General features: G+C 53.0%; 6 protein-coding genes across 6 annotated transcripts; 5 read left to right on the top strand and 1 right to left on the bottom strand.

Annotated features, from left to right (window-relative positions):
* Nucleotides 1-54: 54 nt before the first annotated feature.
* Nucleotides 55-783, top strand: PV07_09647 (uncharacterized protein; the record flags this gene model as incomplete). The annotated part of the gene is made up of 1 exon (XM_016396921.1): nucleotides 55-783. The coding sequence occupies one exon, from the start codon at nucleotides 55-57 to the stop codon at nucleotides 781-783; it is 729 nt and encodes a 242-aa protein (XP_016246777.1).
* A 22-nt stretch (nucleotides 784-805) lies between these two features.
* Nucleotides 806-1313, top strand: PV07_09646 (uncharacterized protein; the record flags this gene model as incomplete). The annotated part of the gene is made up of 2 exons (XM_016396920.1): nucleotides 806-1015; nucleotides 1116-1313. 2 exons carry the CDS (start codon nucleotides 806-808, stop codon nucleotides 1311-1313), a joined length of 408 nt encoding a protein of 135 aa, XP_016246776.1.
* Nucleotides 1314-1355: 42 nt separating this feature from the next.
* On the top strand, nucleotides 1356-3226 carry PV07_09645 (uncharacterized protein). The gene has a single exon (XM_016396919.1). It carries the CDS (start codon nucleotides 1437-1439, stop codon nucleotides 3036-3038), a length of 1602 nt encoding a protein of 533 aa, XP_016246775.1. The 5' UTR covers nucleotides 1356-1436; the 3' UTR covers nucleotides 3039-3226.
* A 532-nt stretch (nucleotides 3227-3758) lies between these two features.
* On the top strand, nucleotides 3759-6298 carry PV07_09644 (uncharacterized protein). Its single transcript, XM_016396918.1, has one exon. The coding sequence runs from the start codon at nucleotides 3790-3792 to the stop codon at nucleotides 4936-4938; it is 1149 nt and encodes a 382-aa protein (XP_016246774.1). The 5' UTR covers nucleotides 3759-3789; the 3' UTR covers nucleotides 4939-6298.
* A 749-nt stretch (nucleotides 6299-7047) lies between these two features.
* Nucleotides 7048-9605, top strand: PV07_09643 (uncharacterized protein; the record flags this gene model as incomplete). Its single annotated transcript, XM_016396917.1, has 6 exons — nucleotides 7048-7476; nucleotides 7532-7634; nucleotides 7698-8632; nucleotides 8683-8774; nucleotides 8825-9150; nucleotides 9241-9605. The coding sequence occupies 6 exons, from the start codon at nucleotides 7048-7050 to the stop codon at nucleotides 9603-9605; spliced, it is 2250 nt and encodes a 749-aa protein (XP_016246773.1).
* Nucleotides 9606-10572: 967 nt separating this feature from the next.
* PV07_09642 (uncharacterized protein) lies at nucleotides 10573-12282 on the bottom strand (the record flags this gene model as incomplete). Its single annotated transcript, XM_016396916.1, has 4 exons — nucleotides 10573-10769; nucleotides 10822-10923; nucleotides 10972-12132; nucleotides 12186-12282. 4 exons carry the CDS (start codon nucleotides 12280-12282, stop codon nucleotides 10573-10575), a joined length of 1557 nt encoding a protein of 518 aa, XP_016246772.1.
* Nucleotides 12283-15045: the final 2763 nt, after the last annotated feature.

The raw sequence follows: 15045 nt of genomic DNA, 5'->3' as shown, positions 1-15045 counted from the left end.
ACAACCATGTGAGAAAGGTGGGTGGATGGTGGATGGTGGCTTGCAACAGCGGCAATGACCATCCGCAAGCACAATCCGTGGGAGGAAGACGCCACCATCTCAGCGTTGATATCGCTACCGTCGAGAGACCTGTCTCTGTTCGCTCGCTCTTCCGGGCCAGCACGTTGTCCTGGCGACCCCGTAGCCATCCTCTTCACGGGCGCAGGCGGACCCCTCGCAACCTATGTCAAGGTGGAACAGCACCTCAGTACGTTCGTCAGGACGCTCTTCTACGACAGGGCCGGCTATGACCTCAGCACGCTACCCTCCAATGCCGAGCCCTTGACAGCCGAAGACGGGGCAAGGGACCTCGATGCACTCCTCGACAAGATCAATGTCCCTCCACCGTATCTGCTCATCGGACATTCGTATGGAGGAATCCCACTGCGAGAGTTCCTGCGCCATCAATTGGTCAAATACCGGCCAGGAAGAGCCACTGAGATCATATCTTGGGTGGTGCTATATGACACAAGTGGAGAGCTGGCATGGGCATTGTTCCCGCGCATCCCGAGTGCCGACCTCACTGCTGTATCCCAGGATGTGCACTGGGAGGAGCTCACCAATCTTAGAGCCGAGTCTGGCATGACCGACGAGGAATGGAATGCTGCGATCCAAGCTAGTATGCGGACGATCAAGGGTGTCAAGAGAGAAGACACCCATGGGAGTGCAAGGACGTTGGCGAAGAAGAGGCAGCTTGAAGAGCACACCTACCATGGGGGGAATCTTGGCCGTGATAAGGTGTAACATTGCGGGAGACTACCAAAAGATGTACGACGAGGGGGTGAGGTTGGGGGGCGGGACGGAGGCGCAGCGGGAGGGGGCGAGACGCTTCATGGAGGAGTGGAAGATGTATAGCTATCAGATGGTGAAGGCACAGGTTGATCTGGTTGGGGACAGCGGCAATGGCAATGGCAGCATCTTGTTCAGAGAGCTCATGGACTGGGGGCATGACAGTCCCATGAGAAACCCTGAATTGGTGGGTTATGCAGTGCGATGGTTTCTGGAAACGCTGAAGGGGAGAAGGTGCGACACTGTGGCTTGAGGTCCCAGGAGCTAGAGAAACACCCAAACTATAGTTGGCGAGAGATATGGCCTTGGGCACGAAGCATGGAGAGGAAGATGAAGATGAAGATGAAGCCGCGTCTGCTGTCCACGTAACCAAATTTCTGGGTGAATCGTCAGCCAATGGAACCAGCGCCCTGATGTCGTTAAACTCTCAGTCCAACGCCAATCAATGTCCGATACCGCAACCCGCCCAGGCATCCATCAGATAAGATGCCAACAAGTCGACTCGGTGCCATTGATATAGGCCATCAGAGGTTATCAGGCGCCCGCCGTCTTCCTCAAAACCTCGTCTGGTGTTGTCCCATTGTTCATCTTACCACGCCATCAAAATCATGTGGCAAATCCTTGTCCTGGCCCTTCTCATCCTCCCACGAGCCGCGCAACAAACAGCATTGCCTCCCCGTCAGTCTGCCGAGGCCGCCGACGAGGTCCGCAATGCAAACCATGTGTTCAACGCCATCCACTCCTCTATGCGGCAATGGGGCTCATCCTTCCATCATAATGGCATGTCGCTTTTCCCAGCCCTGATCCCAGCTGGAACGCAGTTCTATCATGGCAACCCAAACAAAGAGCCCGTCCAAGGCCTAGAATGGCTAGCATTTGAGCCCGAACATGCTATCAATTTTGCAAGAAAGTTCCACAGGCCACCAAAAGGTGTGCCGCCACCGAGGGGCAAGGAGGTGGAGTATGCCACTGGGCCTCATTTTCGCAACGCAAAGCACGACACGAGCTTCTCGGCTCCGAAAGGAGAACAGGCCTCTCTAAATCCCCCGCCCAAAAGTCATGATCGCGGGCCCGATAGGCCTCCCGTCGACCCAGGCTGGCTACACACTTACCGAACCAAAGAGATAACTCCGCTGCTTTACATCGACGGCACCTCAGCTGGTAAATGCGACAAGGGCACCCTGGATTCACAAGACATTCTGCTGCTGAATGCAACCTCCGAGGACGGTGGTATGGCATGGGAGAGACAACGAGCAGATGGCCTCTGCAAACTGGCCAATGAGCGTTGGCATGGCAAGATCAAGGGTTTCATTCGCATGGAGGCCGGTTTCGAGATTATTATGTGCTCCTTCTCTGACTCGTTGGATTTTGTGCAATCGGTCAGGGCCGGCCCATTTTCTCCAGACGAGGCGGTATCAGATACCAACGAGAAAGGCTTCGGTTGGGAAGTGTGGAAATGGATCAAATTCGTCGCGGCTCGCTATGACGGCATTGGCGGTGGCAGAGTGAAGCTAGACTACGATCACTTTGTGTCTGCATATACCTATGACCTCGACCTGTTCCAAGGCGAAACCGACCTGCCTAGGCTGGAAAACCTTTCCGCCTCAGCCCTGGAAAAAGTCCGGGAAGACGTAGACAGAATGGTTGAGTCCTTTGATCCAGTCAGTACCTTGGACGACAAGAGCTCTGTCAACTGGCAGGGCATTGCAGATATGGTCGTTGAGCGGTATGCTGGGCTGCTGAAGTACCTGGTGGGAGGCACTTTGACAAGTGCTGAAGACCTTTTTGAGGAGCTGGAGCTGAATCTACGCGTCTTTGTCGACTCAGACGCACGAAACACAACGGCCGAGGTGAATCGCTGTGTGGCCCAGTTCAATCCGGTCGGGGGCTACACCACGAACTCAATTGCCGGCCGCTCGATTCGGAGTGTAACGAAAAAAATCTGCGAGACTCTGTTCGCGGCGTTCAACGCGAACGTCACGCTATCGCAGTCAATGGAGAACCTGCGGTCGCTCATCGAGTACTTGGATTGGTCAGTCTGGAAAAGGTGTCCTCAATGTGCATTCAACGAGGTCTGTTTCATACCAATGTGGCCATTCGGCAACGTGGAAGATCGGGAGCACCCACGCTGTAGGAATTCCAGCGAGCTGAACGGAAGGATGGGTTACTGGGGCAATCCCCGTTTCCACGAGAAGGACGTCGGGTTTTGAGAAGTTCCAATGTGCTTCGGATGGGTTCGAAATTTACCGTGTTGGATCTGTACAATGTAGCATCATCTCGTTCAAGCGCACAACTGGAAAGGCGACAGGTTTGATGACATAGATCTGGAACAAACTCGTTCGATAGTTCAAGGACTATCCCTGGATAGAGATATTGTACCTATGGACATCATTGTATGTGTTTGCGCGTCGCACCCGCGCTGCAGCTACCGTGCATTGTAAGAAGCCACCGAGCACATGGTTCTTGTCTTGCAAGGATCCATCGATCAATCGCCACCTCGGTGGGCAATTCAGAGTTCGTTGTAGGGATACGTGACAATCTCAAGTATAGCGGCATGCAAGGCACCAACAGTGCTATCAGAAGGTCTTCGAACAAAGGCGTGGAGAGGGCTACTGGGAGGGACGTGGCAGAGCAACCGTGCCAGACGAGCGCGAAGCGGCGGAGGAGCAGACAAAGTGGTGGAACAATCAGATATCAATCGAGGTGCTCTGTCCTCAAGACGGACTCAAGATTGACGAGCCAGGTGGCAGGATGAAGGAACGTCTGAAACCAAAGATACCATGCAGATAGAAGTCGAAGTGATACCCAGGCGCAGTTTCATACAGTAGTTGTCGCGTGGTTGATTCCGTCCGCAGCGCCGACTTCTTTCCGAACAAACCCCGCCACAGGCCAACCATCTCCTGCCTGCGGTTCTTGTCACTTGTCAACATCTAACCACCGCAAAACAAACATTGTCGATCCATGGCGGCCGAGATGACGGACGGCTATGTACAAGACGACGCCCCAAAGCCTTCAGACTCGTATTACAACCTAGGGTCTTTCAATCGACCTGTAAGCACAAACAACAAAGAAGCCCAGCGATGGTTTGATCGTGGTCTGGTTTGGAGCTACGCCTTCAACCATGAGGAATCGGCTGAATGTTTCCGAAAAGCCATCACCCTGGACCCAAGATGTGCCATGGCTTATTGGGGTCTGGCGTACGCCCTTGGGCCCAACTACAACAAGCCATGGGAGTTCTTTGACGGAGAGGAGCTCGAATCCACCGTGACTCGGACACATGATGCTGTTCAGAAGGCGAAGGCGGAAGCCGTCAATGCCACGGCGGTCGAGAAGGCCCTGGTTGATGCGCTCGAATTCCGATACCCTCGAGCACAAGCAGCTGCTGATTGCTCCATCTGGAATGAACCTTACGCGGATGCCATGCGATCGGTGTACGAAGCATTCCCTGACGACCTAGATGTCGCAACGCTCTACGCTGACGCCCTGATGAATCTCACACCTTGGAGACTCTGGGATTTGTCCACTGGACAGCCAGCCACTGGAGCGAAGACGATAGAAGTAAAGTCCGTCCTCGATCACGCCTTAGCTCTGAAGGGCGGGCTCCAGCATCCCGGCGTATTACACCTTTACATACATCTGATGGAAATGTCCAGCAGCCCCGAGCTTGCTATGCCTATAGCAGACCATTTGAGAGGCCTGATACCTGATGCTGGCCACCTGCACCATATGCCTACCCACCTCGACATACTTTGCGGTGACTACCGGCGTGCGATCGCTTCGAATACGGACGCAATCCGCGCGGACGAGAGGTTTTTGGCTCGCGCGGGTCCGCTGAACTTCTACACTCTCTATCGATGCCACAATTATCATTTTCGCCTCTACGCTGCAATGTTTGCTGGCCAGTCAAAAATCGCATTGCAGACTGCCGACTGGATCGAAGCAACAGCCCAGAAGACCTCCTTCGCGTCAAGTCACCGCCAATGGCCGACTGGCTCGAGGCCTTCCATGGGATGCGTGTGCACGCCCTCATTCGCTTTGGCCTGTGGCAAGAAATTCTTGACCTGCCTCTGCCCAAAGACCAAGAGCTTTACTGCGTTACGACGGCTTTGATACACTATGCAAAAGGCGTCGCACTGGCAGCTACGGGAAAGGTAGAGGAAGCGGAGAAGCAACGCACCATCTTCAATGAAGCAGTGTCGCGGGTGAAGTCAACACGAACCCTTTTCAACAACAACTGCCTTGACATTCTTGCAATTGCCCGGTCAATGTTAGATGGTGAAGTGGAGTATCGCCGGCGCAACTTCGACGCAGCATTTGAACATCTTCGTAAAGCCATTGCTCTCGATGATGCCCTTCCGTATGACGAGCCTTGGGGATGGATGCAACCGCCTCGACATGCTTATGGTGCTCTTCTTTTGGAACAAGGCCATACCGAGCTGGCCACAGCAGTTTACAGTGCCGACCTGGGATTCGACGACACGCTTCCTCGAGCTCTTCGCCACCCAAACAATGTTTGGGCACTCCGTGGATACTTCGAATGTCTGATGAAGCTGGGTCGTATCGCGGAAGCTCGGCTTATTAGGCCCCAGCTAGCGCATGCCACGGCCATGGCAGATATACCCATCAAGTTTTCATGCTTCTGCCGGACAGACCATGCTAATCGGGTCATACAAGAGCCTTCTGCATGATGAGGCCACGAAATCGGCCATATTTTCAGCCAGTTCGCCTTCTTCTTGCCCTTTTTTTTTTCTCTCGAAGATTGAGTTGCCCCGGGACGCGGCAAAGAGAGATCGTACGGCAAACATCGTACGCTCCCAATGGTCGCTTCTAGCCCTGTTAAGATGCTCATTGACGCTGTGGATTGATCTCTCCATCTGAGCCAAAAAGGAGATAGCATTCGAATTCGATATATTTACGGAGTGCCGAGGGTAAATGCTTGCGAACGAGTTCCCTCTGTTTGCACCGGAATACAATTCTCCACTCATCTCAACATGCTCTATGATCCCAAGTGTCAGACTTGTCTTTAGTTCCTCGGCCACCCAAATCGAGGTCTTGGACTATTCACGGAGCCCTCTTGGTTGTTTGGGCTTGCGATCTAACATCTTACCCGCGGCTCTTTCCGCTACAATCGAATTGCTTCGAAGGCTTGACTGGACCAAGACAGGAAGCTACATGCCAGGCAAGCTCTGCACTGTCGCATCGACAACCCCAGGCCTCACCTTGTCGGTCTCGGTTAGTACTTTGGTGAGTACCTAACTTGAGCAATGCCATGCCTCGAGTATCGTGATAGATTCAAGGCCACTGGGAACACCATGCCTCACGCACTCCTGAGGAATATGGTGTCCAAGACTCGGCGGCGACGGGAAGTGTTTGTGCAGCCTGATTCGACTCTTGCCAAGGACAAAGGAATTTCCTGTAGGGAGTGCTTCGATAAGAACTATGGTTATGACATCTGCGCCTTCTTTTGCTCTTTCATTTTACGTCTTCGAAATAGTGTGACGAATCTCTTCATCGTGCATGGCGCGAGCTGCGTCTGAATTGCGTCGACGGGAATAGATTGAATCAGTTTGTGATGTATTTGCTGCGAATTGACTCGTGTGGTTCTCGAGGAAGGCTCAAAGGTCGAAAGGATAGAGCGATGCGTCTATACACCGTTCATGATGAATCTTGCTGTCGTCAACTTCGGCTCGTTGACACAACTCGGGACCCATGAGGGCAGCTGTGCAATCTTATGTCGATTTGCGCCCGGCTGTCCACCCCTTTGGCGTGAACTGGGGGTATTTCCGAGCAGGTGTCAAACTCACGTCACTCACCAATGTCGAGGAGGCAAATAGGCGAATGGCCATGCCGAGCGATGCCAATGCTCTCCGCAGCACCAGGTGCAGGGGGCTCGCTTAGGTGAGAATTATTGGGCGCTGTACCAACTGGGCCGGGGAGAGCTGACACCCACAACATTTTCGTGGGGGCGCTTCTCCGCATCCCACCCCTGAGAGAGTCCCTGTGGTGCCTGTAACTCGCCCCTCATTCGTCCTCGCCCGCCGCTACCAGTAAGATTCCCCGTCATTCGGGCTGCTGTCGCCGCTGTGGCCGCCGCCGCCGCACTTATCTAAGCCGTCAACCCCTCCGGTGCCTCCCAAAAAAACATCCATGCTTCTCTCCAGTCGCTGCAACCGCCGCAGTCGCCATAATTCGCAGGCATTTTGGCCGCCGGCTGCGACCATGGAAAACTTCCACGACTTGATCAGAAACCAGGCTCTCCTCTCCTCAGCCTGTATCAAGCAAACAACAACCACTACCGGCGTGTCCAGCACCCCAGAGAAGCGCTACCGATGCGTGGAGTGTGGGCAGGGCTTCTCGCGCGCTGAACACTTGAAGCGCCATCAAACCCGACGTGAGTTGCGTTGCAAAGGCTGCGCAATTCCGCTAATGTACCTTGTGGAGATACCGGAGCCAAACCGTTCTCTTGCATTTTCTGCTCTCGAGACTTCTCGCGCAAGTACGATTGTTGTGACCTCTCCACACGGTCTCTCTGCTGACGCCTCTGGCAGGGATCGCCTCCAAACCCATTACAGCCACTGTCAACGGCGGGGTGACCGAGACGTCCCCAACTCGATTCCCAAGGGCCGACGCCCACATGCCTGTGTGACGGTGATTACATTGGAAACAACACCTGCGCCGTGCAATCTAGCTGACCTCTACCAAGTGCATTTCCTCCAAGATTCGCTGTGATGGAGGCAATCCTTGTGCACCCTGCAAGAAGAAACAAGTACAATGTCGCCAAAAACACTCTCTGCGCGACAAGTCGAGTATGCAGTTCGATCTTCCACACATGGGAAACCGACTGGCGATGATGCTGACTATGGTCCCAGTTGCCGAAAAGCTAGGCCCCCTCGGCGACCGTGTATCGATTCAAGCACTCCTGAACGGTGGTACCGACACTTTCACAGAGACCTTCAACCTTCCGCCTTGCGACGATCGGCAAAGAGGGCTGCAGTTCCACCAACAAAATGAAGAAGGGGAGGATGAGGAGAACGACGCCGTTGATGCGAAATCGGAAGATGAAAGTCCCGCTACTTTCGACTTCTCCGGGATGTTCCAGACACCTATGGGGATAGACGATCAGTATCTCGACTTCTGGACAGGGCCGTTTGGATTAATTCACTCCCCTTCATATACTGAACTGCAGCTGGAACTTTACGACCCATCCATGATATCACCAGAGGCCCAGATTGGCTCCACGCCCTCCAGCTCGACGCAGCAGCCTTCGGATCAAGCGCAGTATGTCTCAGCACTGAATATGGCAATCTACAACAAGCTATGGTGCCTGGCCTTGGATGAAAAATCTCGTCAAGAACTGACTGCTTGCCTGAATTTCCTCTTGACCTCGGAGAAGATCCGCAAGTTCATCTCGCTTTACTTTCGTAATTGGCACCTGAACTGCCCCATCATTCACCGACCGTCATTCGATCCCGCTAAAGTTCCAGTTGGCTTGGTCATTAGCGTGGTCTTCATTGGTGCTATGTATTCAAGAGACCAGACCGAAAGGCTAGCCGCGAAGCGGCTGGTTGACGTTGCGGAATTGGTGGTCTTCGATTCAGAAATTTTCTCCTTTGAGATTGAAGTCACTCGATGTATACAAGGTGACTCCCTGCCCACACCTTCAGAGTCTCTTCAACAGGACCGCGATTGGGAGATTTTCCAAGAGCTTCAGGCGGGTTATTTGATGGTCGTTGCTCAGTATTGGGGCGGCTCACGGGGATCTAAACGACGAGCAATGCAATCCCGACTCGGAGACGTCATAAATGTTCGGAATTTCCCAAGCTTGCTTAGATCGTCTCTGACCAGTTTCTCCAGGTCGCTCGGAGCATGCAGCTGCATCATGCTCGTCACCGGCCGTCCGATCGCATCTCAGAAGTCGCTTGGCTACAGAAAGAGACGAAGATCCGGTATGTCCTCCACCTCCGTCGTTAGCCTTTGCTGATTGCATCCGTTGCAGAACTGTATCAGTCATCGCTTTGCTTGATTGTGCCATGAGAATTTATTCAAACTACCCCTGCCGCATAACCCTTGGCGAACTCGACAATGATCTACCCTGTAAAGAAGCTATCTTCAGCTCACGACATCCTTTTATGCAGGACGACTCCATCTTTGCACCGCGGTTGACAATGTCTCAAGCCTTTGCTCTTCTTTTTGATGGAAAAGCAAAAGCTTCTGACTCAACAACAGCATCACAGGCAGACGTGTCTGAAAACGGAACGTCGTTGGAGGAGACCGAAGGCAGCTGCGATCTCACTATATTTGATCTGTTCATTCTTATCCACTGTAAGTCCGTCAACTACTTTAATCCACCATCCTGTCGTCTCCGTCCATTGCGAGGACAGGACAAATTAGAGCCGCCTAACATCTTCCCAGTTCTGTACACATACGTACACTCCTGTGTCATGACAATGTCACTCAACCTCCCCACAACGAACTTTGGTCGCAGGATCAATGGGGCAAAGCCATCCAATTTTGCCATGAGCCCAATGGCCCAAGAGATCAAGGGCGCTTTGGAAAGATGGCGCCAGCTGTGGGAAATTATTCGCTCACAGACTTCGGATAAATCCCTGAAAGCTGAAGGCATGTACAGGAATGCTCTTCACTTCTGGATCGTTCTGCAATTCATCATGGCCAAAGAGGAAGCGGTTGACGTTATCACCAGCATGGAAGTCAACTGCGATGACGCGTTGACCAAGCTCAAGGTCCTCTTTCAGAACGATAATGAGCAAGAGATATAAAAATTTAAATGTAACATTACTCTAGGAAATCGTGGCTCGCTTCTTCAACCCATGAGTAGCCTAGGAAGAGATAAGAATGAACTGCTGATACCTGTCATCCTTCTCGCGTCAGCATTTCCTTGGCGCAGGTTCAGATCCGTAAACTTGTTATGTCGGCTGCTGCATGTTTTGGCTAGAACAACCTTTTCCTGGACGGCCACGGTCTTTGTAGATATGCTATGCTAATCGCTAGCATAGCATAATCTCGCTGTGTATACCTCCTGCACATTTCCCGTGGCGATAGACGTGGAGGTCAGTGCGAGAAGGATCCAGGAGGCCGAACAGCGCCACCGCTTTTGTTCTCTTGCTGTAGAAATCTAGTGATTTTTCCCACAACCATGCAATCCCAGTGTCCCTGTCGGAGAGCTCAGGCACTACTGGAAATCTGCTCCCAGGCCCGAAATGCGGGAACTTCTTCCGTCGCGGACATCATCCCATATTCAGCTCTGTGGATGCAGGTCAGAAAATCGGCTTAGTGCAAAATCAGCATGATTGTTAGGATTATAGTCATAGAAGTCATGATGATGGTAGTCATGACCAATCTTACGTCCCACTGCGCATAGAAGTCCTCCATTTTTTATCGCTCCTGGAACAATATTTCTCCGTAAAACACTTCTATTGGCAGGGTTCACACCCACTATTTGCACACGGTCTGGTTTACCTTCCCAATACAGAATAGCAGCTAGTCACGTGGATTGGCTCCATAAAGGGCTAGTACGCTCCACTGCTAGATTAGGTAAGGCTGTAGCCATAACAACTCCGCAAATTCAAACAGCGGAAAGTCCCCCAGTGGAAAGATCAAATCTTCGACCAAGGAGCTCCAGATGAAGAGGGAAGAGTCATAGTTTGAACAAGAACTGATTAAAGGTGGGTGCCGATGGGATGTGACTTTGTACAGCCATGGATCCGCTCGCCGCAGTGTTCACGTTCAGACCTTCTCGGCGTGAACAGTTATGTCCGCCTTAGTAACTTCATCGAGCTCCTTCACCGCGATCTCGCGCGCCCTTTCGGACGAGACGCATTGATATGTCTTGAACTGGCTGCGCGGCACCTTGTTGACGAACATCTCGTCGATTTCCTCCAACGAACGTCCTTTGGTCTCCGGGATGAGGAGAAAGAAGAACACTGCGCTCTAGAGTCAGCCCAAAAGAGTCTCGAGGCGCTGGAAGATACCCACCGAATGCAACCGCGTTGGAGCCCGCCCATATGTAGCCATACTTCGCCCCCCAATTCAGATTGTTGGCATTCAGGAAATATGGTGTGCAGTACGAGATCAGCCCTGCAAGTGGTCAGTCTACCTCAGTTAGACGATTGCGGCCAAACTTACAGTTGAAGAAATAGTTGATCCCGGTGCCGAGGCCGACGCTGAAGACTCGCAGACGGGAGCTGACAAGCTCACCTGCGATCGGCCAGGTGATCGTCCCAGTGAAGCCGTTGTAGAAGAAGCTGAACATGAGTGCGAAACCCACAAGGGCTTGACCAGCACTGTGTCCGTGCCCAGCAAGGCTCAATAGACCGATCACCAACATGCAAATGCAGCAGCCGGCAGAGCCGATCAAGAGCATGGAGCGGCGGCCGAAGACTTTGTGCATGAGGAACATGCCGCACATTGCGCCGATCAAGCCGAGACAATTCTGCAGAATGGTGGCCTGGAATGGCTTGTCGATGCCGGCCATCTGGTAGAAGAACGTGCTGTACGAAATGGTGAACCAGACTCCAGACGCTGCATGCGATGCAATGGCCCCAGCTGCGAGGATGGTGCGGCGGCGATCAGTGCCCTTGAACATGTCCAAGGCCGAGGTTGTCGACGCCAGCTCCTTTTCTTGATCAATTCCTCGTTGCATCTCGATGAACTCCTCGTTCAAGAGCTCGAGCTTGAGCGAGTTCCCTCGGAGGCTCTCCAGTGCCCTGCGAGCTTCCTCTGGTTTGTTTTGTAACAGAAGCCAGCGGGGCGACTCGGGGACGAAGAACATGAAGATACTGAGCAGAAACGGGATCGCGAACAACGAAGCCAGAGGAATCTGATATGCCAATCTGCTGTGCAGGTTCTTGCTGTAGTTGTCGGCAACGGCTCCGAGAATGCTCCCAAGGTTCACCCAAAACCCGAAGAACGAGGCCAAGAATGCCCGATGCTGTGGGGGAGCAACCTCGACGCAGTATGTGTTTGAGTACAGGATGAAAAAGCCATTTCCCAGTCCCAGGAGGATCCGACCGGCATAGAGACCTGCAAGACTGTTGACTCCGACCTGGACGCCGCATGCCACCATCGACACGACGGCGGCAACCCAGATCGCCGGTTTGCGACCGAATCTATGGGAGAACGGACCGCCGAGGAGCACCGCGACGATGGTACCGACGTTAAGGAAGCTGGAAATTAGTTGCTGAGGTTTCGTGGCAATGTTCCAGCCCGATTTGACCTTGGCATCCTTGTAGCCAAAGACTTCGAGGAAACCAATCATGGCCTGGAACCCGGCGACTGCAGCGGTATCTGCAAAGAGTTCAGCTTTGTACAATGCATTCTTGTCCTGGCAAAGCCCTTACCAAAGCCATATTGGCAATTGGCCATGCTGACCGCACAGCAAATAATCAGACATTTCCAGTTGTCGATGAGATGGTTGTTTCTTCCTTCGCTGATCATCTTGCCTCTTTAGAACGTGGAGACCTCGTGGTATGGCAGTGCAGTATGCAAGATTTGGTACATGAGAACGGCATCCATTCGTTGAATATATTGATCCAACAGTCTGGGCCCCATGAATCCGGGGTAAGATCGGACACCAGGGGCAGCATCCCAGCCGCTTGAATTCCGGCGAGCCTGGTCCGGAATCTGGCCGGTGGCTCCAATGCCACCAATGCCAGGGCTTCCTCCGATGGACCTGTGTCCTCGTCGCGTGCAAAAACTTCTCGCTTGACCCATACAGCACCGACTTTCTCTGCATATTGTCCTGCATCTACCGAGCGGAGAGAGTCTCGCCAGTGGGGCTTCTGGACATGAATACCTCCAACTCTCTCAAGTCGAAGTGCTGGTTACCAGGGGAATCGTTGGAAGCGACTGCCGCTCATGTGGGTTCGGTGCGTCGAGAATTTCGGCAATTGTCCCGTGTGGCATAGCAGCATCGAAACCACTTCTGAATTTATGGATTGGAATACACAGGGGATACGACGACGCAGCTGACCTCCACCTACCTTGTGACTCGCAAATTGATATTTCAGGTTCACACCGTTTTTGTCGGGCCAAAGTTCTTGTGACTGAAGCCACCGCCTTTGTCTCTTAGATCTCGAAAGCGCCATGGACCACACCAACCGGCGGCCGATGACTGCATGCCAGAAGATATTGGTTCATCATGCTCTCGGCCTTGAGACTCCATACGTGGAGCCAGGGACGGTGATTCGCGTCGCTCCAGACTGGTTTCTGGCATCTGAAGTTGCTTGGTTTGGCATGAACAAAAACTATGAGCGGATGGGACGCCCCGGCATTCGCCGCAGAGACAGGTTCTGGCTGGCAGGGGACCATGTCGTGGATCCACGGGTGAATCACAGGGCTTATGAGAAGTCTCTCATCGAGGCGTGCGACCAGATTGCCAAAGAAATGGACCTCGGAGACAACTATGCTGGCCACAACACCACCATCATGCACACCGAATATTATCGCTCCCGGTGTCAACCTGGCATGCTTGTCATTGGAGCTGATTCTCACACCTCATCTGCTGGAGCACTCGGGAGTCTCGCAATTGGCGTGGGCGCTACCGATATGATCTTGCAGCTTGTCACGGGGGAGACCTATCTCGAGGTCCCAGAGATTGTCCGTATCAACTTTATCAACAAACCACCGCTTGGGACCAGTGGTAAGGACGTTATTCTGGGAGTCATGCGTAAGCTCCGAAGAAACACTGTTGCAGCAGGCCGACTCGTCGAGTACACCGGTGAAGGACTTCAGTACCTGTCGTGCGATGCAAGATTCGCCATCGCAAACATGACGACTGAATTTGGCGGTATTGGTGCTTGTATTGTTCCAGACGGAGTAACCATGCAGTACATCCAACGTCGAAGGGATCCGCGCCATAAATCGGACAGCCTGTATTTCCGGCCAGACGATGACGCGCAGTATGCTGAAACATTCGATGTGGATTTGTCGGAGCTGGAGCATTTCATTGCGCTTTACCCCTCTCCGGATAACGTCGTTCCCGTCTCAGAAGCCGAGCAGCAGCTTCAACACCTGCAGGGTGTCTTCATAGGAGCATGCACCACAACTGAAGAAGAGTTGATACTGGCAGCGCTGGTGTTAAAGGAGGCGATGTCTCAAGGCCGGAAACCCGTGGCTCCAGGACTGCGGCGTGTTACCCCTGGCTCCAATTCCATCATCAACAGGCTGAAGGAATTGAACCTTTTGGAGGTGTATGAGCAGGCCGGCTTCGAGATTGGCGCACCTGGATGCAGCTATTGCGTGGGAATGGGAGTCGACAAGGCCGGGAAAGGGGAGGTGTGGCTGTCTTCTCAGAACAGAAACTACCGTGACCGAATGGGTCCCGGGTCAATCGCCAACATCACTTCTGCGGCAACGGTAGCCGTTTCCAGCTTTTCCATGTCCCTGCAAAGTCCCACGGATATCCTTGGTAAGATCAATATGGCCGAGTTCGACGACATGAGGAGGTATGGTGCGCAAGAACCACGAGCATCACCGCAATATGTCGAGCCGGAACTTCTTGCTGCCGGCCCGACGAAAGGAGATGCGGACTTAGCATCAACAGAAGAGAAGCCACCGCCATCGCTCCCTGAGTCGATTCGAGGACGGGTGCAGCGATTCGGAGACAACGTTGACACAGACAGCATCATTCCGACCGACAAATGCCATTCTCACCTCACCCAAGAAGAGGTTGCCCGTGGTGCATTTTGCTATACCAGACCAGAGTTTTATGATCGTGCACAGGCTGGTGCCTCGATCGTTGTTGCGGAGAAGAGCTTCGGCTGTGGCTCTTCTCGGGAACAGGCCCCGAAGGCGTTGATGTGGTCAGGCATACAAGCGGTGATTGCAAAGTCGTACGCCTTCATCTACCAGCGAAATCAAGTCAACAATGGCTTGATGGGAATCAAACTCCTGGACGATGAGTTCTATCGGCTCGCTCAAGAAGGGGAAGAGGTGATGATTGATGTTCACAACCGACAGATCCATTGTCAAGGGCGGACTTGGGACTTCAGGCTCGATCGCATTCAGGAACAACTACTTGCCGAAGGCGGGCTGATCAGCACATATGAGAGATATGGACCCAGTCTATTCTCCAAGCTGCAGAGCCTGGATCAAAAGGCTGGAAAGGCTGCGCAAAATGCTGCTGATGCTGATTTGGTAGAAGAGTCATCGAAAGCCACATCTTTGGAATGGTGAGATGCTTGGGCCGTAATAGAATCA

The sequence above is a fragment of the Cladophialophora immunda genome (genome assembly GCF_000835495.1).
Source record: "Cladophialophora immunda strain CBS 83496 unplaced genomic scaffold supercont1.5, whole genome shotgun sequence".
NCBI classification, from domain to species: Eukaryota; Fungi; Ascomycota; class Eurotiomycetes; order Chaetothyriales; family Herpotrichiellaceae; genus Cladophialophora; species Cladophialophora immunda.
Note: the sequence above shows the minus strand (reverse complement) of the source record. Positions and strands in the feature narration are given on the sequence as shown.

What these genes read in the sequence shown, in the direction of transcription:
- PV07_09644 (XM_016396918.1), top strand. Translation starts at nt 3,790, where the DNA reads ATGGCGGCCGAGATGACGGACGGCTATGTACAAGACGACGCCCCAAAG.
- PV07_09645 (XM_016396919.1), top strand. Translation starts at nt 1,437, where the DNA reads ATGTGGCAAATCCTTGTCCTGGCCCTTCTCATCCTCCCACGAGCCGCG.